The sequence below is a fragment of the Oncorhynchus gorbuscha genome, linkage group LG22 (assembly GCF_021184085.1).
Source record: "Oncorhynchus gorbuscha isolate QuinsamMale2020 ecotype Even-year linkage group LG22, OgorEven_v1.0, whole genome shotgun sequence".
Lineage (NCBI taxonomy): Eukaryota > Metazoa > Chordata > Actinopteri > Salmoniformes > Salmonidae > Oncorhynchus > Oncorhynchus gorbuscha.
Window position 1 is genome coordinate 21347704 of NC_060194.1, and position 24029 is coordinate 21371732.

Here is a 24029-nt window from a genome sequence, read left to right on the forward strand (position 1 = left end):
AAATCAAAAATCAATCATGACTGCATGGCCATGCACACCTCCAAGTCAATCATCAAGTTTGCAGACGACACAACAGTGGTAGGCTTGATTACCAACAACTATGAGACGGTCTACAGGGATGAGGTGAGGGCCCTCAGGAAAATAACCTTACACTCAACGTCAACAAAACAAAGGAGATGACATTGGACTTCAGGAAAGAGCAGAGCGAGCAGTCCCGTATCCACATCGACGGGACAGTAGTGGAGAAGGTGGAAAGTTTTAAGTTCCTCGGCGTACACATCACGGACAAACTGAAATGGTCCACCCACACAAACAGCGTGGTAAAGAAGGCGCAGCGGCGCCTCTTCAACCTTAGGAAGCTGAAGAAATTTGGCTTGTCAGCAAAATCACTGACAAACTTTAACAGATGCACAATCGAGAGCATCCTGTCGGGCTGTATCACTGCCTGGTACGGCAACTGCTACGCCCACAACCGTAAGGCTCTCTAGAGGGTAGTGAGGTCTGCACAACGCATCACCGGGGGCAAACTACCTGCCCTCCAGGACACCTACACCACCTGATGTCACAGGAAGGCCAAAAAGATCATCAAGGACAACAACCACCCGAGCCACTGCCTGTTCACACCGCTATCATGCAGAAGGCGAGGTCAGTACAGGTGCATCAGAGCGGGGACCGAGAGACTGAAAGACTGAAAAACAGCTTCTATCTCAAGGCCATCAGACTGTTAAACAGCCATCACTAACATTGAGTGGCTGCTGCCAACATACTGACTGATCTCTAGCCACTTTAATAATGAAAAATGTATGTAATAAATGTATCACTAGCCACTTTAAACAATGCCACTTTATATAATGTTTACATACCCTACATTACTCATCTCATATGTATATACTGTACTCTTTACCATCTACTGCATCTTGCCTATACCGTTTGGCCATTGCTCATTCATATATTTTTATTTTTATGTACATATTCTCATTTATTCCATTACACTTGTGTGTACAAGGTAGTTGTTGTGAAATTGTTACTTGTGAGATATTACTGCATGGTCGGAACTAGAAGCAGTAGCATTTCACTACACTCGCATTAACATCTGCTAACCATGTGTGTGTGACAAATAAAATGTGATTTGATCAGTCTAAGTCCTATCATCAACTGATTTGAGCCAGTGTATGGCTGTGGATTGACTGCATTGTTTGAATGGAATGTTGGCATGTTGACAGTTAATTAGAAAAAGTTATGGAATCATTCCTCTAAAACGGGCTGGTTATTCTAATGTGTGACTTTCAGTCTGATGAGGGTATACTTTCATACCAGCATGAATGACAATGCTAAACAAGAAAGACATTTTACATTTTGAGGCAGCAAAACATGGATGTTGGCCTATATAAAAAAATACATGGTACCTGCTACTACTCATAATACTGCATGCCTGGCATTCTGAGATGCCTTCTCATACCAGTCTGGTTAGTTGTGAGATATGCACCGTTAACACCATCCCAAAAACAACAATTAAATATTTGGGTGCAAAAGCACACATTGGACACGGCAGTCTCCCTTCAGTTTAATTATAGAGCTTTGGGAAATTTCCATTAGGGCCTACAGTGCTGTGTCTGTCCGTCTCTCACCCATCCTTCATCTTGGGCGTCTTCCTACAATGCAGTAGTGAGTGTCACGGAGACACTCTCCTCATTCACACAGTGATAACTGAAATGTAGGCTACTCAATAGGTCTAGGCTACACGTTGTATTCGGATTCATTTCATGGTTTTGTTTTAGTGCATTGTCGAGTTATAATGCAGCCTTATGTAAGAGTAGACAACTTGTGTCATAGCATAACTGGTGGCATAATCCAAATTATATGATACAAATTAGGCCTACTACAAATGTCTTTGATTTAGGCCTATATCAACCATGTTTATGTAACAGGTCTTCAGCATAGTGCAGGGTAAGGTTTAATAAAGGCAGTGTAGCACTTACAGTGCCTTCAGAAAGTATTCATTTGATAACACTTGACTTATTCCACATTCTTCCGTGTTACAGCACGTGCCAAACTCATTCCACTGAGGGCCAAGTGTGCGGGTTTTTGCTCCTCCTTGTACTTGATTGATGAATTAAGGTGACTAATTAGTAAGGAACTCCCCTCACCTGGTTGTCTAGGTCTTAATTGAAAGGAAAAACCAAAAACCAGCAGAAACTCGTCCCTCCGTGGAATGAGTTTGTCACCCCTGTACACAGCCTGAATTCAGAATGGATTCCATTTATTTTTACCACATAATGACAACGTGAAAACATGTTTTTAGATACTTTTGCAAAAATTAAATACAGAAACATCAAATTTACATAAGTATTCACAACCCTGAGTCAATACATGTTAGATTCACCTTGGGCAGTGATTACAGCTGTAAGTCTACGATTGTTGCATACCTGAAATGTACAATATTTGGACATTATTATTCTTCAAGCTCTGTCACGTTGGTTGTTTATCATTGCTAAACAACCATTTTCAAGTCATGACATACATTTTTAAGCCGATTTAAGTCAAAATTGTAAATAGGCCACTCAGGAACAATGTCGTCTTGGTAAGCAACTTCAGTGAATATTTGCCTAGTCTTATAGGTTATTGTCCTGCTGAAAGAAGAATGTGTCTCTCAGTGTCTGTTGGAAAGCAAACTGAACTAGGATTTTGCCTGTGCTTAGCTCTATTCCATTTATTATTTAAAAAATTAACTCCCTCGTCTTTGCCGATGACAAGCATACCCATAACATGATGCACCCCTCCAACATGCTTGAAAATATGAAGAGTGGTCCTCAGTGATGTTGGATTTATTCAGGACAAAAAGTTTGCAGTTTTACTTTAGTGCATTCTTGCAAACAGAATGCATTTTCTGGAATATTTGTATTCTGTACAAGCTTCCTTCTTTTCACTCTATCATTTAGGTTAGTATTGTGGAGTAACTAAATGTTGTTGATCCATCCTCAGTTCTCTTATCTCAGCCATTAAACTCTTTCTGATTTAAAGTCATCGTAAAGTCAGTCATTTAAAGTCATTGTGAAATCCCTAAGGGATTTCCTTCCTCACCGGCAAATGCCTGTATCTTTGTAGTGATTGGGTGTATATGTTTTGTAAATTTAATTTAACCTTTATTTAACTAGGCAAGTCAGTTAAGAAGAAATTCTTATTAAAAATGAAGGCCTACCCCGGCCAAACCTTAACCCGGATGACGCTGGGCCAACTGTGCACCGCCCTATGGGACGCCCAATCACGGTGGTTGTGATACAGCATGGAATTGAACCAGGGTCTGTAGTGATGCCTCTAGCACTGAGATGCAGTGCGTTAGACCGCTGAGCCACTCTGGAGAATTGGTGTATTGATACACCATCCAAAGTGTAATTAATATGCTCCATGCTCAAAGGGATATTCAATGTCGGCTTATTTTTTATTTTATTTTTACCCATCTACCAATAACTGCCCTTCTTTGCGAGGCAGGAAAACCTCCCTGGTCTTTGTGGTTGAATCTGTGTTTGAAATTCACTGCTCGACTGAGGGACCTTACAGATCATTGTATGTGTGGGGTACAGAGATTAAGTAGTTATTCAAAAATCATGTTAAGTCCATGCAACATATTATGTGACTTGTTAATGTCATGTATTGTCATGTCTTGTCCCTGTGCTTTCTCTTCTCTTCGTTTCCCCCTGCTGGTCGTATTAGGTTACTTTCTCTCTATCTCTCTCTCTCTCTATCGTTCCGTTCCTGCCCCCAGCTGTTCCTCATTCTCCTAACGACCTCGTTTACTCTCTCACACCTGTTCCCTCTTTTGCCCTCTGATTAAGTCTCTATTTCTCTCTCTGTTTCTGCTTCTGTCCTTGTCCGATTCTTGTTTGCTTTGTCCTTGTTCCGTCCTGTTGTAATCTGCCTCTTCATCAGATACTGCGTGTGAGCAGGTGTCTTTATCCTCTACGGCCCGCGCCTACCCGAAGGGACCTGCAGTCTGTTGCCGCTAGCCCTGCAATTCTCCTCAACTACTAGAAGGGGGACTCTCCTGTTAAGATTGAGGATTTATGTTTTCCCTGTTTGGACATCTCCTGTAAAGATTGAGGATTTATGTTTTCCCTGTTTGGACATTAAAAGACTCTGTTTCTGTTATATCGCTTTTGGGTCCTCACTCACCTGCATAACAGAAGAATCCGACCAAGAATGGACCCAGCGACTTGGGATCCTCTCTACTCAGCCGTCGAGTTCCAGGGAGCGATACTAGGCAGACACGAGCAGGAATTGTCTGCTGCTCGACATGCCGTTGAGACCCTGGCCGCCCAAGTCTCCGACCTCTCGAAACATATTCACAATCTCCGCCTCGATCCACCGGCTACTTCCAGGGCTTCCGAGTCTCCGGAGCCCAGAATTAATAACCCACCGTGTTACTCTGGGGAGCCCACTGAATGCCGCTCGTTCCTCACCCAGTGTGATATTGTGTTCTCTCTCCAGCCCAACACGTACTCCAGGGGTACAGCTCGTATCGCCTACGTCATATCTCTCCTTACTGGACGGGCTCGTGAGTGGGGCACGGCAATCTGGGAGGCAAGGGCTGAGTGTACTAACCAGTATCAGAACTTTAAGGAGGAGATGATACGTGTTTTTGATCGTTCAGTTTTTGGGAAAGAAGCTTCCAGGGCTCTGTCTTCCCTATGTCAAGGTAATCGATCCATAACGGATTACACTATAGAGTTTCGCACTCTTGCTGCCTCCAGTGACTGGAACGAGCCGGCGTTGCTCGCTCGTTTTCTGGAGGGTCTCCACGCGGAGGTAAAGGATGAGATTCTCTCCCGGGAGGTTCCTTCCAGCGTGGATTCTTTGATTGAACTCGCTATTCGCATAGAACGACGGGTAGATCTTCGTCACCGAGCTCGTGGAAGAGAGCTCGCGTTATCCGTTTCCCCCCTCTCCGCATCACTACCATCTTCCTCCAGTGGCTCAGGTGCTGAGCCCATGCAGCTGGGGGGTATTCGCATCTCGACTAAGGAGAGGGAACGGAGAATCACCAACCGCCTCTGTCTCTATTGCGGTTCCGCTGGTCATTTTGTCATTTCATGTCCAGTAAAAGGCCAGAGCTCATCAGTAAGCGGAGGGCTACTGGTGAGCGCTACTACTCAGGTCTCTCCATCAAGATCCCGTACTACCTTGTCGGTCAGTTCGGCAGCTTCCTGCAGTGCATTGATAGACTCTGGGGCGGAGGGCTGTTTTATGGACGAAGCCTGGGCTCGGGAACATGACATTCCTCTCAGACAGTTAGGGGAGCCCACGGCTATGTTCGCCTTGGATGGTAGTTCTCTCCCCAGGATTCAGCGTGAAACGCTACCTTTAACCCTCACTGTCTCTGGTAATCATAGCGAAACCATTTCTTTTTTGATTTTTCGTTCACCTTTTACACCTGTTGTTTTGGGCCATCCCTGGCTAGTGTGTCATAATCCTTCTATTAATTGGTCTAGTAATTCTATCCTCTCCTGGAACGTCTCTTGTCATGTGAAGTGTTTAATGTCTGCTATCCCTCCTGTTTCTTCTGCCCCCTCTTCACAGGAGGAGCCTGGTGATTTGACAGGGGTGCCGGAGGAATATCATGATCTGTGCACGGTCTTCAGTCGGTCCAGGGCCACCTCCCTTCCTCCTCACCGGTCGTATGATTGTAGTATTGATCTCCTTCCGGGTACCACTCCCCCCCGGGGTAGACTATACTCTCTGTCGGCTCCCGAACGTAAGGCTCTCGAAGATTATTTGTCTGTAGCTCTCGACGCCGGTACCGTAGTCCCTTCCTCCTCTCCCGCCGGAGAGGGGTTCTTTTTTGTTAAGAAAAAAGACGGGACCCTGCGCCCCTGCGTGGATTATCGAGGGCTGAATGACATAACGTTTAAGAGTCGTTATCCGCTTCCCCTTATGTCTTCAGCTTTCGAGATCCTGCAGGGAGCCAGGTTTTTCACTAAGTTGGACCTTCGTAACGCTTACCATCTCGTGCGCATCAGGGAGGAGGACGAGTGGAAAACGGCGTTTAACACTCCGTTAGGGCACTTTGAATACCGGTTTCTGCCGTTCGGTCTCGCTAACGCTCCAGCTGTCTTTCAGGCATTAGTGAATGATGTACTGAGAGACATGCTGAACATCTTTGTTTTCGTTTACCTTGACGATATCCTGATTTTTTTTTTCACCGTCACTCCAGATTCATGTTCAGCACGTTCGACGTGTCCTCCAGCGCCTTTTAGAGAATTGTCTTTATGTGAAGGCTGAGAAATGCGCTTTTCATGTCTCCTCCGTCATTTTTCTCGGTTCTGTTATTTCCGCTGAAGGCATTCAGATGGATCCCGCTAAGGTCCAAGCTATCAGCGATTGGCCCGTTCCTAAGTCACGTGTCGAGCTGCAGCGCTTTCTCGGTTTCGCGAAAATCTATCGTCGTTTCATTCGTAATTTCGGTCAGGTGGCAGCTCCTCTCACAGCCCTTACTTCTGTCAAGGCGTGCTTTAAGTGGTCCGTTTCCGCCCAGGGAGCTTTTGATCTCCTCAAGAAGCGTTTTACATCCGCTCCTATCCTTGTTACACCTGACGTCTCTAGACAGTTCATTGTCGAGGTTGACGCGTCAGAGGTGGGCGTGGGAGCCATTCTGTCCCAGCGCTCCCATTCTGACGATAAGGTCCACCCTTGCGCGTATTTTTCTCATAGCCTGTCGCCGTCGGAACGTAACTATGATGTGGGAAACCGCGAACTGCTCGCCATCCACTTAGCCCTAGGCGAATGGCGACAGTGGTTGGAGGGGGCGACCGTTCCTTTTGTCGTTTGGACTGACCATAAGAACCTTGAGTACATCCGTTCTGCCAAACGACTTAATGCGCGTCAGGCTCGTTGGGCGCTGTTTTTCGCTCGTTTCGAGTTCGTTATTTCTTATCGTCCGGGCTCAAAGAACACTAAGCCTGATGCTTTATCCCGTCTCTTCAGTTCTTCAGTAGCCTCCACCGACCCCGAGGGGAGTCTCCCTGAGGGGCGTGTTGTCGGGTTGACTGTCTGGGGAATTGAGAGGCAGGTAAAGCAAGCACTCACTCACACTCCGTCTCCGCACGCTTGTCCTAGGAACCTTCTTTTCGTTCCCGTTCCTACTCGTCTGGCCGTTCTTCAGTGGGCTCACTCTGCCAAGTTAGCCGGCCACCCCGGCGTTCGGGGTACGCTTGCTTCTATTCGCCAGCGTTTTTGGTGGCCCACTCAGGAGCGTGACACGCGTTGTTTCGTGGCTGCTTGTTCGGACTGCGCGCAGACTAAGTCCGGTAACTCTCTTCCTGCTCCTGCTCCTGGCCTTGCTGTGTCTAAGTCTGTCCCCAGCCACCGCATCTCTCCTGGTCCTGCTCCTGGCCTTGCTGTGTCTCAGTCTGTCCCCAGCCACCGCATCTCTCCTGCCCTTGCTGTGTCTCAGTCTGTCCTCAGCCACCGCCTCTCTCCTGGTCCTGGTCTTAGCCTTGCTGTGTCTCAGTCTGTCCCAAGTTGTCACTCTCCTGGCCTGTTTGGTCCTGATAGCTCAAACTCTTACAGTTCTCTACCCGTGTCTCATTAGAATAATATAGCACTATGATTCCCTCTTCATCGTTTCCCGGTACGGTCCTGAGGAAAGGAGTTGGGTTCCATCTCGGGACGTGCTGGACCGTTCGCTGATCGATGATTTCCTCCGTTGCCGCCAGGTTTCCTCCTCGAGTGCGCCAGGAGGCGCTCGGTGAGTGGGGGGGTACTGTCATGTATTGTCATGTCTTGTCCCTGTGCTTTCTCTTCTCTTCGTTTCCCCCTGCTGGTCGTATTAGGTTACTTTCTCTCTCTCTATCTCTCTCTCTATCGTTCCGTTCCTGCCCCCAGCTGTTCCTCATTCTCCTAACGACCTCGTTTACTCTCACACCTGTTCCCTCTTTTGCCCTCTGATTAAGTCTCTATTTCTCTCTCTGTTTCTGCTTCTGTCCTTGTCGGATTCTTGTTTGCTTTGCCCTTGTTCCGTCCTGTTGTAATCTGCGTGTGAGCAGGTGTCTTTATCCTCTACGGCCCGCGCCTACCCGAAGGGACCTGCAGTCTGTTGCCGCTAGCCCTGCAATTCTCAACTACTAGAAGGGGGACTCTCAAGTTAAGATTGAGGATTTATGTTTTCCCTGTTTGGACATCTCCTGTAAAGATTGAGGATTTATGTTTTCCCTGTTTGGACATTAAAAGACTCTGTTTCTGTTATATCGCTTTTGGGTCCTCACTCACCTGCATAACAGTTAAGCCAATTTTTTATCCTGAACATATTTAGGCTTGCCATAACAAAGGAGTTGAATACTTATTGACTAAAGACATTTCAGCTTTTAATTGTTTATGAATTTGTAAACACCGTTAAAAACATAATTACACTTATATTTTGGGGTATTGTGTGTAAGTCAGTGACACAAACTCTCAATTTAATCCATTTTAAACTAAGGCTGTAAAAACAAAATGTGAAAAAGATCAAGGGGTATGAATAATTTCTGAAGGCACTGTATCTGTACGACTTTAGTGCCACAATACAGGCCTAGGCTAGGCCTAATTCTGGTTTCACACTGCTTTGTGAAAACATAACACAGTACCAGTCAACATTTTGGACACACCTACTTATTCAACGGTTTTTCTTTAATTTTACTATTTTCTACATTGTAGAATAATAGTGAAGACATCAACACTATAACATAACTCATATGGAATCATGTACAGTAGTAACAATTTAAAAAGTGCTAAACAAATCAAAATAGATATTTATATTTGAGATTCTTCAAAGTATCCACCCTTTGTCTTGATGCCAGCTTTGCACACTCTTGGCATTCTCTCAACCAGCTTCACCTGGAATGCTTTTCCAGCGATCTTGAAGGAGTTCCCACATATGCTGAGCAGTTGTTGGCTGCTTTTCCTTCACTCTGCGGTCCAACTCAGTGTGCCTTGAATTCTAAATACAGCACTGACAGTCTCACCAGCAAAGCAACCCCACACCATAACACTTCCTCCTCCATGCTTCACGGTGAGAACTACACATGCGGAGATCATCCATTCACCTACTCTGCATCTCACAAAGACATGGCGGTTGGAACCAAAAATCTCAAATTTGGACTCATCAGACCAAAGGACAGATTTCTACCGGTCTAATGTCCATTGCTCATGTTTCTTGGCTCAAGCAAGTCTGTTATTATTATTGGTGTCCTTTGGTAGTGGTTTCTTTGCAGCAATTCGGCCATGAAGGACCGATTCACGCAGTATCCTCTGAACAGTTGATGTTGAGATGTGTCTCTTACTTGAACTTTGTGAAGCATTTGTTTGGGCTGCAATCTGAGGTGCAGTTAACTCTAATGAACTTATCCTCTGCAGCAGAGGTAACTCTGGGTCTTCCTTTCCTGTGGCGGTCCTCATGAGAGCCAGTTTCATCATAGCACTTGATGGTTTTTGCGACCTCACTTTCAAAGTTCTTGGAAATTTCATTTGACTGACCTTAATATCTTAACGTAATGATGGACTGTTGTTTCTCTTTGCTTATTTAAGCTATTCTTCACATAATATGGACATGGTATTTTACCAAATAGGGATATCTTCTGTATACCACCCCTACCTTGTCACAACACAACTGATTGGCTGATATTCATTTTGAAGGAAAGAAATTCCACAAATTAACTTTTAACAAGGCACACCTGTTAATTTAAATTAATTCCAGGATACTACCTCATGAAGCTGGTTGAGAGAATGCCAAGAGTGTGCAAAGCTGTCATCAATGCAAAGGGTGGCTACTTTTAAGAATCAGCATTTTGATTTGTTTAACACTTTTTTGGTTACTACATGATTCCATATGTGTTATTTCATAGTTTTGATGTCTTCACTATTAATCTACAATGTAGAAAATAGTAAAAAATAACGAAACACCCTTGAATAAGTAGGTGTGTCCAAACTTTTGACTGATACTGTACGTCAGCATACATACGAATTAAATGCAACATATTAGCTTACATCAGCTCCAGAAACTTGAGTTCTGGAGCCAGAAACGACAAAACATGTAGCTAAACTCTGGGTAGTGGAAGCAGGCTATTTCTGTCAAAGGAATGTCTTCAGAATGCCAGTGCAGGGCCAGCTGGCCAATGGTATCAGTTCACATTCTATGCACCTGGTCAAGACTTTCTCCACAACAGTGGTGTTTAGTCCCCGACCTAGGCCCTACATGTTAGTACAGTATGTAAACCATTTAATGTCAACGTTTTCCTGCCAGCCTCCCCTCAGAGGATATAAACTCCTTAAATGTGTGGATATTAGGCCTACTAGCTTTCAAACAATTGACAAATAAGCATAACATATGTAAAGATAAGTAAAACAGGTCAAATTCTCCCAAATGTGTCTTAACAGTAGGCTACAACAACAATAATAAATGCCATTTAGCAGACAATTTAATCCAATGCAATTTATAGTCACGGATGCATACACTTTGTTACATATGAGTGATCCTGGGAATCACACCAACTATACTGGCCTTGCAAGCGCCATGCTCTACCAACTGAGCTACAGGGGTACAATATTGTGTGACATTTCCACTTAAGAAGACAATAATTTAGTTGAGCTAGTCCTAACTCATAGCTAAGTGGGAGAAACGAGCCATGACAACTAGGTGGGAACTGATAGGACACCTACTGTACAGTGTTGATGTACAGTGTCTTTTTTTAAAGGTGAATTTAATCCCATGTATTATTATTACATTATAATTATTATTTTATTTTTTATTATGCTATTGCAAGCCAACAAAATAATGAATGAATGTCTTCTGAGTTCTAACATGACTGAACTGGAACAGCATTCATATTGAAGCCAGGACTTTGATATCTTTCATGGTCATTTGTGGCAGTTTGGCAAAGGACTGTTATTAGAGAATACTTTAGAAAATAAACCTAGCTGATAATGAATAGGTCTACGCAAAACTAACATTTAGATACAGATCTGTGTGATGGATGCATTCTGTATGTTGTGTGGGAGGTTGCTGAAGGACTTATTGTAAGTGATGAGGAATGTATAAATTTTTTAACTTTTTTTTTTTTAAACAACACAAACCATAGTAGTAGTTGGGCTAGACCTGTTAATTTTCTACGGTGAAGTTTGACAAAGTATTATTGTAGAGTATTTTTGGCATTTGGAAACAAGGTGGCAATTAAGGTAAATATTTAAATGTAGGAAACCTGCATGAAGGAAACATTCACAAGCCATAACAGTGGGCTAGTTAAAGTACCTGTACCTGTTCATTTCTAAAGGTAAAGTGTGATAAAGTATTTTTGGAATTTGGAAAATAAACCTCATACTATTCATTTCAATCCAGTTCATAGTGGTGTAGTGGTTCCGGTCTAAACTGTTGAAATATCATCCATTCTTTCTTTTTTGAAAGTTGACAAAGTTCCGAAAAACATTTGCTGTGTTATTTTTTCTTTAGAAAAGTAACTAGTGCTATAAAACACCATCAATACCACCATCACATTTACAATGGCAACATTGACCCCTGGGGGTAGCACCACTTCACAGCAGCAGCGCAGAAGAAACAGGCCTATTGAAAAATCACACTGCTGCTAAATGATAATAACAGTCACAAATCAAATTATGTTTGGGACATTTTAAAATGTTCACAATACATTTTAGCTAGCTATTTTGGTTGTGATAAAAGTTAGACCCTAGAATTGGGTGTGAGAGAGGCCCTGCTGTGAAGGTGAGGGGGGCAGGGTTGCATACATGCATGTATGGTAGAGCTACTATTGACATAGGCTATTTCCCAGCTTTTCCACAAACAGAGTGAGTATGGTTATAGACAAAAACCCTGACCAAAACCATAATGAGTACTGTCACTATAAATAATAAATTACAGTAAATTACACATTACATTGGGGGAGATTCACAAACGTCCATGGGGGTTCCAGGTGTTAAGTTAAAGCTAAAGTCTAATATGTTCTGCTATCCCATGGTCATTTCAATAAATGGTACGAAATGATACTAATGGGTTAAATGATAACCCAAGATCTCAGACTGTATTACTCAATTGTTTGTTTTTTCTTGTCACTTGAGTGTTTGTAAACAAACAAGCTCCAACATATGTATAATAAAACTATGACTCAAGCCTTTCATCTCTACATTAGAATATATCTATGAATTAGAGGGTGATGATGATGATGATGAACAACGGCTACGCTATTGTTACCGAGTCTAGTTGATAGGTAATCGACTAGCCGGACTGTTCCCCGGACTCCAGTTGTAGCCATTCGTACAATGCACAATCAAGGCTATTGAACCTGACATTGGTGTCTGTCGTTATTCCTTTATCTAACATATCATACCGAAACAGCTATTTCCCCAGGCTTGATCCAGACCAATCCCTCAGGTTACCAAACAGTGTCATGCTGTTGAAATGGCAGAATGTGCCTTTAAAATGTTTGTAGACTTCTTGAACTAACTTTTTGAGAAATGTTCAACGTTGCACAGTGACTTCCTCTGGTGAAGCCCTGGCATCGTGTAAAGGTTGGTCAAGATTCTCACCGCGTATTTTGACAAAATCCACAGAAGCACAGCAACCGGGAAAGTAACGTTAGCTGACACACTGCCACGTAATGTTACATTTGGTCTTGCATTTTGTATCAGTAACTAAGACACCACTGTATCTTAAGTTCATTCATTCAAAAATCGACTTAGCTAGCAAGTGAATAGTTGGAGATAAATTCACTCGAGTTTTCGTTGAACAGAGAAACAACGTAATGGGCAAGCGTTGAAACGTCTGTATCACATCCTTGTTAAACAAATATGTATCATTCTCTGAGTAAACAACTAACGTTAGCTAGCAAGCTCATTTCAAGTATCTTCAGGAAAGCCAATATTGAAGCATTAACATATTTCTAGCATCCAGACATGGCAAGCCTACTGGCCCTTGTCTTTACTGTGGGCTAATAAGGTTGATTGACGCCTCTATTCAAACTACTGAATGTGGCAAAACAACTAGCTAGCTATAACAATGTATGAACATCTTATTTGAATGGTTTGTGTCATTAATTGCTTACCATAGCGTGATGTCGTGAACATATGGTGGTTAAATATCAATATAGAATGTTCGGAGTTTCATCACCTTGTCTTGAGCCTTCCTCTTCTTTCAAAATACGCCCCCCGTCTTTTACTAACATAATTTCAATAATCGCTCCGTCTATAATTTCAGTTTTGAGTGATGAGCAGCAGCGCGTGCATTACTCCATTCGCCACAGTTTGGTCCAGTATCCACTACAAATGATGAGCTGGAACCGAGAGATTGAGAAACAGCCTTTATCTCCAGGCCACCAGACTGTTAAACACTAGCTGACCTCCGCCCAGTACCCTGCCCTGAACCTTGCTACCCGCCTGGTACTCTACCCTGCACCTTAGAGACTGTCGCCCGATGTACATAGTCATTGAACACTGGTCACTTAATAATGTTTACGTACTGTTTCACCCACTTTATATGTATATACTGTATTCTAATCATGACTCATCCTTTATAATTTATGTTCTTATTTTTCTGGACCACTAAACTTTGATTTGATGATGAATAATGACAGTGATAAGAGATACTCATGAATATTACACTGATGGGTCAGGTAGCTTGCCTGACATGCTTTTGTAACAGGCTCGCACATGCTGAAGAGAATGTGAAAGCTCCTTTGTGTGAAATCAGGTGGCTAGAAACAGCTAGACTTACTATGCAGTAGTAGGCTACTATGCATTGTAATTGAACCAACATTTGTCATGGAATGATGTACGAGAATGACATTCTCAGGCTAAAATTATATCTAATAGCTGTCTACAAGTTTGTATCATTTGCAGGATGTCTTTGCTGATGTCGGTGGAGAGAGACAGATGCCAAGTGAGCACAGTTCAACTGTCACATGAAAAGACATTGAAATTTGGTCTGTCCACCCTGGCCTTGATTTCAGCATCCACAGATGTCCAGTACAGTAGAGCAGCAGTAGAGTAAAGTACAGTATAATGTATTATATTGTACTTCACTGTACTATTCTCTACTGTACTCTACTGAACTAAACACTACTTACTGTACTGAACTAAACACTACTTACTGTACTGAACTAAACTCTACTGTGCTCTCCGGGATGCTGGCCGGGTGGCCCCCCTAGGGGGGGGTACTGTCATGCCTGCCCCCGCTCTCCCTGTCTGGCGCTCAAGGGCGCCAGGCTGCCCTTCATAACGCACACCTGTCACCATCATTATGCGCAGCAGCGCTCATTGGACTCCCTTTGTTGATCGCCCCGTCTATAACTGTCTGCTCCCCCGTTTGTTCCCTGTGTCTGCATTAATGTCGTTTTTTGTTCTTGTCCAAACGCTGTCCTGTCCTGTTCCATGTCATGTCCGTTGATAATTAAACGTTCACTCCCTGTACCTGCTTCTCGTCTCTACCAGCATCAACACTTACATAGTCTTTTACTATGGTATCCTCATCTACAGTAGTTTACTGACCACTCAGAGTAGAATAACACAAAATGTTCCATTTGGATTCAATCCCATGTGTAATAAACATATTATTGAAGTATGCAAATATAAAAGGGAAAATGTGAATGCCATTAGGTTGCCTGGTCAGAGCTGTACCCACCCCACTGGTTAGTTTAGCTTCTGACCTAGTGCGGAGTTGACCCAGCTCTGGATTCCTCTTACGTAAACAAATGAAACCATAACAGGGCCTCCATGACAACAAGCCACAACCCCAAACAGTGTACATTTCCTTCGGAAAGTATTCACACCCCTTGACTTTTTCCACATTTTGTTACATTACAGACTTATTTTAAAATGGATTAAATACAGTGCCTTGTGAAAGTATTCGCCCCCCTTGAACTTTGCGACCTTTGGCCACATTTCAGGCTTCAAACATAAAGATATAAAACCATATTTTTTTGTGAAGAATCAACAACAAGTGGGACACAATCATGACGTGGAACGACATTTATTGGATATTTCAAACTTTTTTTAACAAATCAAAAACTGAAAAATTGGGCGTGCAAAATTATTCAGCCCCCTTAAGTTAATACTTTGTAGCGCCACCTTTTGCTGCGATTACAGCTGTAAGTTGCTTGGGGTATGTCTCTATCAGTTTTGCACATCGAGAGACTGAATTTTTTTCCCATTCCTCCTTGCAAAACAGCTCGAGCTCAGTGAGGTTGGATGGAGAGCATTTGTGAACAGCAGTTTTCAGTTCTTTGCAGTGATGGGACAAGACTGTAACTACCAATTGGAAACCACGAAATTGGTATCTCGCGGGCCGGATTGAAGTGCCGTACCCCCCCCCCCCCCCCCCCCCCCCCCCCCCGCTGTAACAAAATGTGGAAAAAGTCAGGGGATCTGAATATCACTGTATATTCATGAGTTAAAATCTGCCATCGCTTTGACTGTGTCAATACTTGGCTTCTAGAAGATTTATGTTATTACTGTAAAATGAGAAGTAATGTGTTTTAACACTTATGACCATATGTCTACCTCAACTTTTTGACACTGTTACTGAATGGTACAGTCAACTGTCCAAAAAGATAAGATATAGTTAGGCCTATATTTGGGGGACGTTAAATTATTATACATATCCTCATTCCCTGCAACCATAAGAATAATAGACAAGCAACCCAGTTACCCAGTCACTTAGGATGCCTATCTGTTAGAAGGGAAGGGACACAGCTAAAGTAAACATTGTATTTCCCACACCATGCTAAGTCAAATCCAGGTTGAACCACCCATATTTCAGACAGAGTTGTATTATTCAGCTCAATGTAGGCCACATAGCAGGCAAGGGGAGGAGGAAATGTTACGTTCACACAGAAGTCCCATTTGACTTAAGACACACACCACCTTGTTTGGTATCAGAGTCTAGAATACCTAAAACATACAATTCTAGTTCCACATATGGAGCAGAAACACTTTTGAACTTAAGCCCATTCATATGTGGAGGTAATGGGAAGTCAAATGAAAAAATGAGAGCACATTATACTTGCAATATTATTACAATGTGGATCAACAGTTTTGGTAAGGACTGCTTTGTCAGGAAATGTGTTTGTGTTTAGATGAGTGTATTAGTTAATGTAATTTTGGAGATTAAGGTGAACAAAGATAATACTTTTCTTGAGTACAAAGACCAAGGAAGGAGTCATTGTCTTGCTTTGACTTGGCTCAAGTGAATTCTGATGTTACAGCTTGGTTACATCAGTGCAATGGTACAGACTGCCCTCATGAGGTAGATGATAGAATTGACAACATACTTCACTTTTAAGTGCCTAATGAATGCAAGTCGGTCAAATGAACAGGAGAGGGCGACAATCGCCATCTGTACAGCCTACCATGACATTGACACCCAATATCCACCTTATAACAGTGTATTACTGTAAATATAGGCCTAACTATTGCTATGACATCTCTTCAGTTTGGCTTTGAAATAATTCAATTACATTGGTGGGTGAGAAGTAGTGAAGTATCCAACCTATAGTTCTTCAAATCACTGTGCTCAGTACTTTATGGGGGTGTCATAAAATGCCTACTAGGTGTCTGTGAAGGTGTGTAAATGATATAATTTTAGATCCACAGTATACTATGGGCCATGTTCAGTAGTATGTCCTTAGGCTTGTCTTAGGAAGCTTCAATGAGTGTTGCCTGTCACTATTACAAAGGGGACGGGATGTCAGAACTCATCCTAGACCCAGCGTTGTAAAAAGTTATGCCCTTTATGAGTGTTTCGATTTCTTGGCCAGATCCTTGGACACTAATCTTAACACTATTCATGTCAAATAAGAAAATTCAAACAATTAATTTCCATATCATTTTATTTTCATAAAACACAGAGCTCTTGTAACACTTTGTCTTTCTGATTTTACAAAACTATATTGCACTTACAGAGTGGATAATATTTTCCCAGAGCTTCAAGTATCTCTAGTACAGTTTTGGGAGAATATTTCCTTACAACTTTAGCATCATTTTGTATACAAAATGTATGAAACATTGAAAGGCAGTGTTAAGTACCTGATTTAATTAAGAGCACTTTGAGAAGCATAATAAGCCTAAGCATTCAAACAATTAAATAGAAAAAAAGTGTTTTGAAATACACATAATTTTATTGGAAAAACTATAGAAAACCATGGGAAGTCTGGTGATTCTTGTAAACAGCAACAAAGTATCAAAGTTACGCAGTAGGCCTAAGTGATAGAAAACAAATGTCCATTTACATGTAGGCATATGTACAAAAAATATTGGGTAGGCTACAGCCAGCCGTTGTTCAGTGTTTTATTTCAAAAGCCAAAATAGCAACCATCAGCAGTCACCAACACTCAATAATTTAAATGCAAGAGTAAGCAAGAAAGGCTCTCCTTTTCCTTAAATATTGTACTCCCATCATTTAGAAGAGAATGATAGTATGTACAAGCATTTACATGTCATGTCCAGTCTATCGCCATGATACAAAAATAGAACGTTCAAAGTCAGATCCAACAGTCTTGGTTTACATGTGCCTCTTCATGTGCAGTGCGAGGTGATCTGAGCGCGAGAAGGCCCTCTCACACAAGTGGCACTGGAAAGGCCTCTGACCGGTGTGCTTTCTATAGTGACGAGTCAGCTCGTCAGACCTCGCAAATTTCCAACCACAGCCTTCCCAATTGCAATGGTACGGTTTCTCACCTGTGGATTACAAGGACAATACAGTTAGATTTTCGTGCATAATAGGCTAGTGTCAAATTTTGGAGGGGTTATATTGTAAATTAAATGTGTAATTACCTGTGTGTGTTCGCATGTGAGCCTTTAGATGGGAACTCTTGGTGTAAGTCTTCCCACATCCAGGGAATTCACAGCTATGAGTGGCTGTGCGCTTTCTCGCCCAAGACCGACGGCCCCGTTTGGGTTTGCTATCTTCCGGCGCGTAAAACTCCAAAAGTGGCGATGATGGTGGGGTCAACATCACCCCCGGCATGGACGGGTGGTGCACCCGCATGGGCTCCCTGAACATCCTGTACTGTCCATGATACTGTAGCGCACCTTGGTGATGCGTGTACTGCGGTGGATATGGCTCATACTGTTGCGGGTGTGCCATGTTAGTATGCTGATGAGAGTTCATCTCTGTCAAGTGACAGTCTTTGCGCCCCATCCCATCTCGGGACACACTCTGTTGCATGCCATGAGGTGCAAACCCCTGAACAGCAAGTTGATGGTGCGTGAACTCTGTGTGCAGGGAACGCGCGTGTTTCTCATCATACATGTGTCCTATGAAGTCACCTGCCATCATGCACGACCGCTCAGTGTTTTCTGTCTTTATTTTGTATCCCATGGGATGAGAGTCGGTCACTTGTAAGTGGACTGGAGTGGCAGTAGCTATATTCAAGGCCCGCAGTTCAGTGTACTCCCGCCTGTCCGTGGCAGGCTGCTTCAGCCTGTAGTCTAACAGTGTGTCGCTCTGATAATTCATCTCTGGGGTTAGCAGCTCGGCTACCAGACTGTGCCCAGGACTTGTGTTGAAGTTATAGCTGCCGTAAGCATTGGGTGTGAGCTGAGAACCGTCACTGTCATGCCCTGTGCTGCAGCTTTCCGGCGACTCAGGCAGTGAGTATGAGCACGACTGTTGAGATGAGTTATTGGTTCCACTTTCAGATCCAATGGTGTTGGATAAAATGAACTCTAAATCCAAGAATTTCCCCAGGTCATCTTCATCTCTGGTCACTGCAGGTGATTCAACGATACTGAGCTCCACTTCAATCTGGGATCTCAAGTCATCACCTGTTGTGCTGGTATTGCAACCGTCCACTTTCCAGTCCTATAATGTAAATAAAACAACATTGTCATTTGAATATTGTTTCAGTCCAGAACCTCTTTCCAAAACAGTTGTGGGTTTTTCTTTGTGTAGCCTATATATGCTATACCCACTGGGCACAGACGTCAGTTTTGATTTACCTTTGTTGGAGTCAACTAACATGAAATAAACTAAAATCAACCAAAAATGTCACCATGTATTTGGAGTTAGGTTTAAAATTGGGGAAAATTACGAAATTCCCTTAGGTTGATTACTTTTTTCAAATCCAATTAGTTTTCCACGCTGATTCAAAGTCATCACATTGCATTTTTTGGGTTGAAATGACGTGGAAACAACGTTGATTAAACCAGTTTTTGCCCAGTGGCTATATTTCTCTCGAGCAAATAAAATAGCGAAATAAACAAAAGAAAAGCAAGCATTATAATTAAAAATTGCACACTATGTTATCAACTTTGTATGTTCAGTTAGTTTCTGTTGAAGAAATTACATCGGGGTAAAAAGTACACTTACATGGACAATTGCAGACTGTCTTTCCTCCATGGTCTTACTGCTTGAAAACGTAGTAATCGACGGCAGCGTCGCATCAGCGAGAGCCATTATAAAATGTTATTTTAGTTAACCTTTTACACCTGTCCAAATTCAGTAAGGCAAACGATGCTGAGATATTTACCCCCAAAACATCTAACGCTATGTAGCAATCCAAATCGAACCAAACGATATAAACCCTGATGACTGTAGTGCCCACCAGTTATAGCCCCGTCCTGGACAGACTTTGTGGGCGTGTCAGAATTCGTTTCACCTGTCGACCAATAGGGTGAATGTTGAGGTGGACTTTACTACGATTTTACATGCCAACATGCATATGTATGAGAAATGCATTTATTTTAAAATCTTGCAAAATATCTAAATCGTATTTACAAGAGCCATAGCATGTTTGCCTTAATTCAATAATCAAAAGGTTGAATGGGCCTATAACAGTTTACATTTCAGCGCGTTATAGTTTGCAGAGAAAGCTCATTTTGGATTTTTTGAAAGCCAAGTTGAATTTGTTATCATCATTTGTGAAGTCTATAGTTGTGCAATTACATTAATTGCAAGTCTATTACCCTCTAATTTCAATCACATTATCAATCAATAATAATAACCATGTATTCATATTATTCTTGTATATGTTTTTATACATATATATTAAGGAGATGTGTTCTACATTTATATTTATTCGTAGTTATTTTAGTCATTGTCCTTTGTGCTTTCCTACTCAAAAACAAGGACTTCAGATTCCATCAGGGAATATAACTGAAGGGGGCGGGCGACACTTACCGCGTGCAAACTCGCTGTGCAATTAGTTCAATAATATGATAATTTCTCTGATATAATTGATCTTAAATAAATGGATAAGGGTTTATACGCTTCAATAAATAGTAATGACGGTATGGCCTTCTGAATTAGCCCAGTCAGAAATAAATATTTTCAAGTGTAAAAAAAAGTAGCAATCCTAGGCCTAACTCTCATGAATGTATCACCCGATGATCGCATAATTTTGCAAGTAAAATATCCAGCTACTTCTAGTTTATTTTCACCTCTCTCGAACATACCATATGTTCGATTTGACAGTCTATAGATATGCCTAATCTCAATCGGCAATATCAGGAATTTGTCTCAACGTGATTCCCTAGTTGTTTAACATTCAAACAAATAGAATGTGTGACATTGTGCCATTCTCAGGATCATCGAAACAACGTGTTAATCTTAACGGTACACAAAGCAGTTACATGTTCGCTTTACATCAACAAACCCATTCGTTGGCTTGATTATCATCCAAATCAAGGTACTTGGCACATAGAGCATCTGCTGCTGGGCTTGTCATCCTGATTACAAAGATACATTGTTCAAATATGTTCAAATATGTCATAGAATCATATATTTTTTTTGTTGAGCTGGCAATATACAATTTAAAGAATAAACAAACAAATGTCATCTGATGCTCAACATGACAAGCTGCAAAAACATATTTGAAACATTGTGTTGGGCAGCCAAAATTCTGCTTCATGCACTATCGTGCTATATTGCAGGCCTATTCTTTAATAGACTACAATAGTTGTTTCTAATTGAGCATAAAGTGAGTAAGAAATATGTATATCCTAATTTATTCAGAATTAAACCAGAGACTCCTAGACTATCAAGAGCTCATGTGCGGAGTAGACTGCCCTGCAAGATCATTTCCTCCGAGCCTTTATACTCCGTTATTTTTAAACGTCCTACGCAAATCAGATTCCGGAGTAACCGTTGTGTCGAGAGCCAAGTGGAAATGGAGTTAGTTTCCTGAGGAAAAACTGGACACTTTTCCTCCACTCCACTTTCACTCTTCTGTGACTGCGTGTACTACACACGCAATCGCACATGTTTTTTTAGTGTCATACACACTCAACCAGTCAAAGACATGTCCAACGATAACAAGTAGATATTTCGTTTTGGGATGTTGGCTCAATGTCAACCGAAACGAAAGCACAAAGCACGATTGAAAAGTTTTAGTAAAAATTAAAAACGGCCATAAAGAACTTATCATTAAACTCATAACGTATAGGTAGCTATATACCTGCTACATTTTAAGAAAGAGAACAAAGGACATAGAAATAAGAGGCTATAGAAAGGCACAAAAGGAGAACGCTATTTCCTATCTTGTATAATCAAATACAGTAAGACATCTAAGGACAAATAGAGAGAAAGATATGAATGGTTGGTAAAAGGGTCACATTTCTCCTTTTGTATTTCTCTGTGGTCAAAGAGAGGAAGGCTCCTCTTGTTTTCCAAACACAATTTAGAAGATTGCACATTGGCAGACAGTGCCATGGCCCACTTCCTGGATCCATTTGATTTACACGAAAATCTATGATGGGACATCACTTATCTTGATGAATTATCTTGCAAGCTGCTCATTCCCAAAATATTATTGTTCTCTCGGAACTGTACTTTTCTCATAACTTATGCGTAAACCATATACCTCACAATTACTTATTATTGTGATTCAAATTTTAGCTTGCAAATCTAACTTGTGTTGCTGCAGCAACCATTGGTATCAGTGAATGAAAACATAGCAGAGGTGGTGTAAAAGTATGATTTGTTTCCACACACAGCAGTGGTCCTCTTCCATGACATTGTCATGCATCTATGTGCTATAAGTGCACGATAACATATGTTTACACAAATGGGTTTATGTCCAAAGATACAATATTTTTTTTTGCAGACTATGCAGCATTCACACCACAATAAAAGAGTACTGTGTCAATTGGCTTTGTATATACAATAATGCGTTTATTTTGGCCAGATTTAGACTAAGCACCCCTTAGCCTTAGCACCTAAATCATGGCCTTTTGTGCGTGGATGAAATGTTTCTACTAATGGCTCTATATGAAAGTCTTCTTTCTGTCAAGATTACACATTGTGGCTTTATCAAATATATTTTGTAGTTTAGTCACACTACTCCAATTGATGATTACTACCTTTTATTTTTGAGTCATTCATCATTCTGCCCTGTAATTGGCTCTCTGTCTCTACCGCATGATTGTCCGTCATCACAAGCTAAGACAGATGGATCATGTCTGTTCAAAATAAAAAACATTATCACACTATGTCAGAAGTAGTATGGAGGTTGATACCCGGACAGCAGTAGTTGACGTTACTTCAATCCATGGCAGCCATATCACTCAGCCCCATTAGTGTGACCAAGTAAATATTTGTGCCCACCATCAACTACCCCCTTTCCCGTTCAATCTTCCCTTAGCCTGCTGACCATGTTATCTGTATGAACAAGCCTAGAAGGCTTCTCTCCTCTCTATCTCCTGTAGGAGACTGGACAATAACAAAGAGGCTGGAGACGAGACCTCAATCACCACATGACTGGTTAAATGTCCCAGCCAGGAGCCAGCCGACCTGTCTGCTAGAATGAAAGGAACAGACACAGGTTACTTCAGATGCTGTATCTTAATTTGATCATCCTGTTGTTGCACAACTTTTCCTGAACAGCAGGAAATGCAAACGTGTAGTGCATTCCAGGTTTTAAAAAAGTATTCTAAAGTTTGTAATTTCCACTTTAAAATGTGATTTTCCCTAACTTGATTTGCCCTAATTAAAAATATCAACCCCTACATGAAATGTCCATGAATTATAATCCACATAATAATTCACATTTCCTGTTTCTGTAGGATTATTTTCCTACTGTAGCAAAGTGGCTCAAATTAAGATTTTACTGTAGTTTGTGTGTGGTGTGTGTGGACAAAGCAGAGAAGCCTGCCTAGATACCCCATACCATGATAGTCTCAGGACAAAGCAGAGAAGCCTGCCTAGATACCCCATACCATGATAGTCTCAGGACAAAGCAGAGAAGCCTGCCTAGATACCCCATACCATGATAGTCTCAGGACAAAGCAGAGAAGCCTGCCTAGATATCCCATACCATGATAGTCTCAGGACAAAGCAGAGAAGCCTGCCTAGATACCCCATACCATGATAGTCTCAGGACAAAGCAGAAGCCTGCCTAATACCCCATACCATGATAGTCTCAGGACAAAGCAGAGAAGCCCTAGATACCCCATACCATGATAGTCTCAGGACAAAGCAGAGAAGCCTGCCTAGATACCCCATACCATGATAGTCTCAGGACAAAGCAGAGAAGCCTGCCTAGATACCCCATACCACCATGATAGTCTCAGGACAAAGCAGAGAAGCCTGCCTAGATACCCCATACCATGATAGTCTCAGGACAAAGCAGAGAAGCCTGCCTAGATACCCCATACCATGATAGTCTCAGGACAAAGCAGAGAAGCCTGCCTAGATACCCCATACCATAATAGTCTCAGGACAAAGCAGAGAAGCCTGCCTAGATACCCCATACCATGATAGTCTCAGGACAAAGCAGAGAAGCCTGCCTAGATACCCCATACCATGATAGTCTCAGGACAAAGCAGAGAAGCCTGCCTAGATACCCCATACCATGATAGTCTCAGGACAAAGCAGAGAAGCCTGCCTAGATACCCCATACCATGATAGTCTCAGGACAAAGCAGAGAAGCCTGCCTAGATACCCCATACCATGATAGTCTCAGGACAAAGCAGAGAAGCCTGCCTAGATACCCCATACCATAATAGTCTCAGGACAAAGCAGAGAAGCCTGCCTAGATACCCCATACCATAATAGTCTCAGG

General features: G+C 42.1%; 2 protein-coding genes across 3 annotated transcripts in view; both read right to left on the reverse strand.

The window, feature by feature from the left end:
* The window catches only part of LOC124009225 (sodium- and chloride-dependent glycine transporter 1-like), a 99928-nt gene extending 86526 nt beyond the window's left edge, over positions 1–13402 (reverse strand). The window contains exon 1 of one of the 2 annotated variants that reach the window (XM_046320807.1): positions 13145–13402. The gene's annotated coding sequence lies outside the window, so the exon portion shown is untranslated. Of the gene's footprint in view, positions 1–13079 lie in introns of both variants that reach the window. The other variant, XM_046320804.1, reaches the window with a different exon arrangement.
* A 3439-nt stretch (positions 13403–16841) lies between these two features.
* LOC124009680 (Krueppel-like factor 4) lies at positions 16842–19562 on the reverse strand. Its single transcript, XM_046321730.1, has 3 exons — positions 19340–19562; positions 17803–18832; positions 16842–17706 (listed from the first exon to the last, which is right to left on the reverse strand). Exons 1-3 carry the CDS (start codon positions 19424–19426, stop codon positions 17531–17533), a joined length of 1293 nt encoding a protein of 430 aa, XP_046177686.1. The 5' UTR covers positions 19427–19562; the 3' UTR covers positions 16842–17530.
* Positions 19563–24029: the final 4467 nt, after the last annotated feature.

Bases quoted from the DNA above. Each gene is read 5' to 3' on its own strand.
- LOC124009680 (XM_046321730.1), bottom strand. From the start codon at position 19,426: ATGGCTCTCGCTGATGCGACGCTGCCGTCGATTACTACGTTTTCAAGC. The intron at 18,833-19,339 runs GTAAGTGTACTT...TTTACATTATAG, and splicing joins GACAGTCTGCAATTGTCCAT to GACTGGAAAGTGGACGGTTG. The intron at 17,707-17,802 runs GTAATTACACAT...TGTAATCCACAG, and splicing joins TCACATGCGAACACACACAG to GTGAGAAACCGTACCATTGC.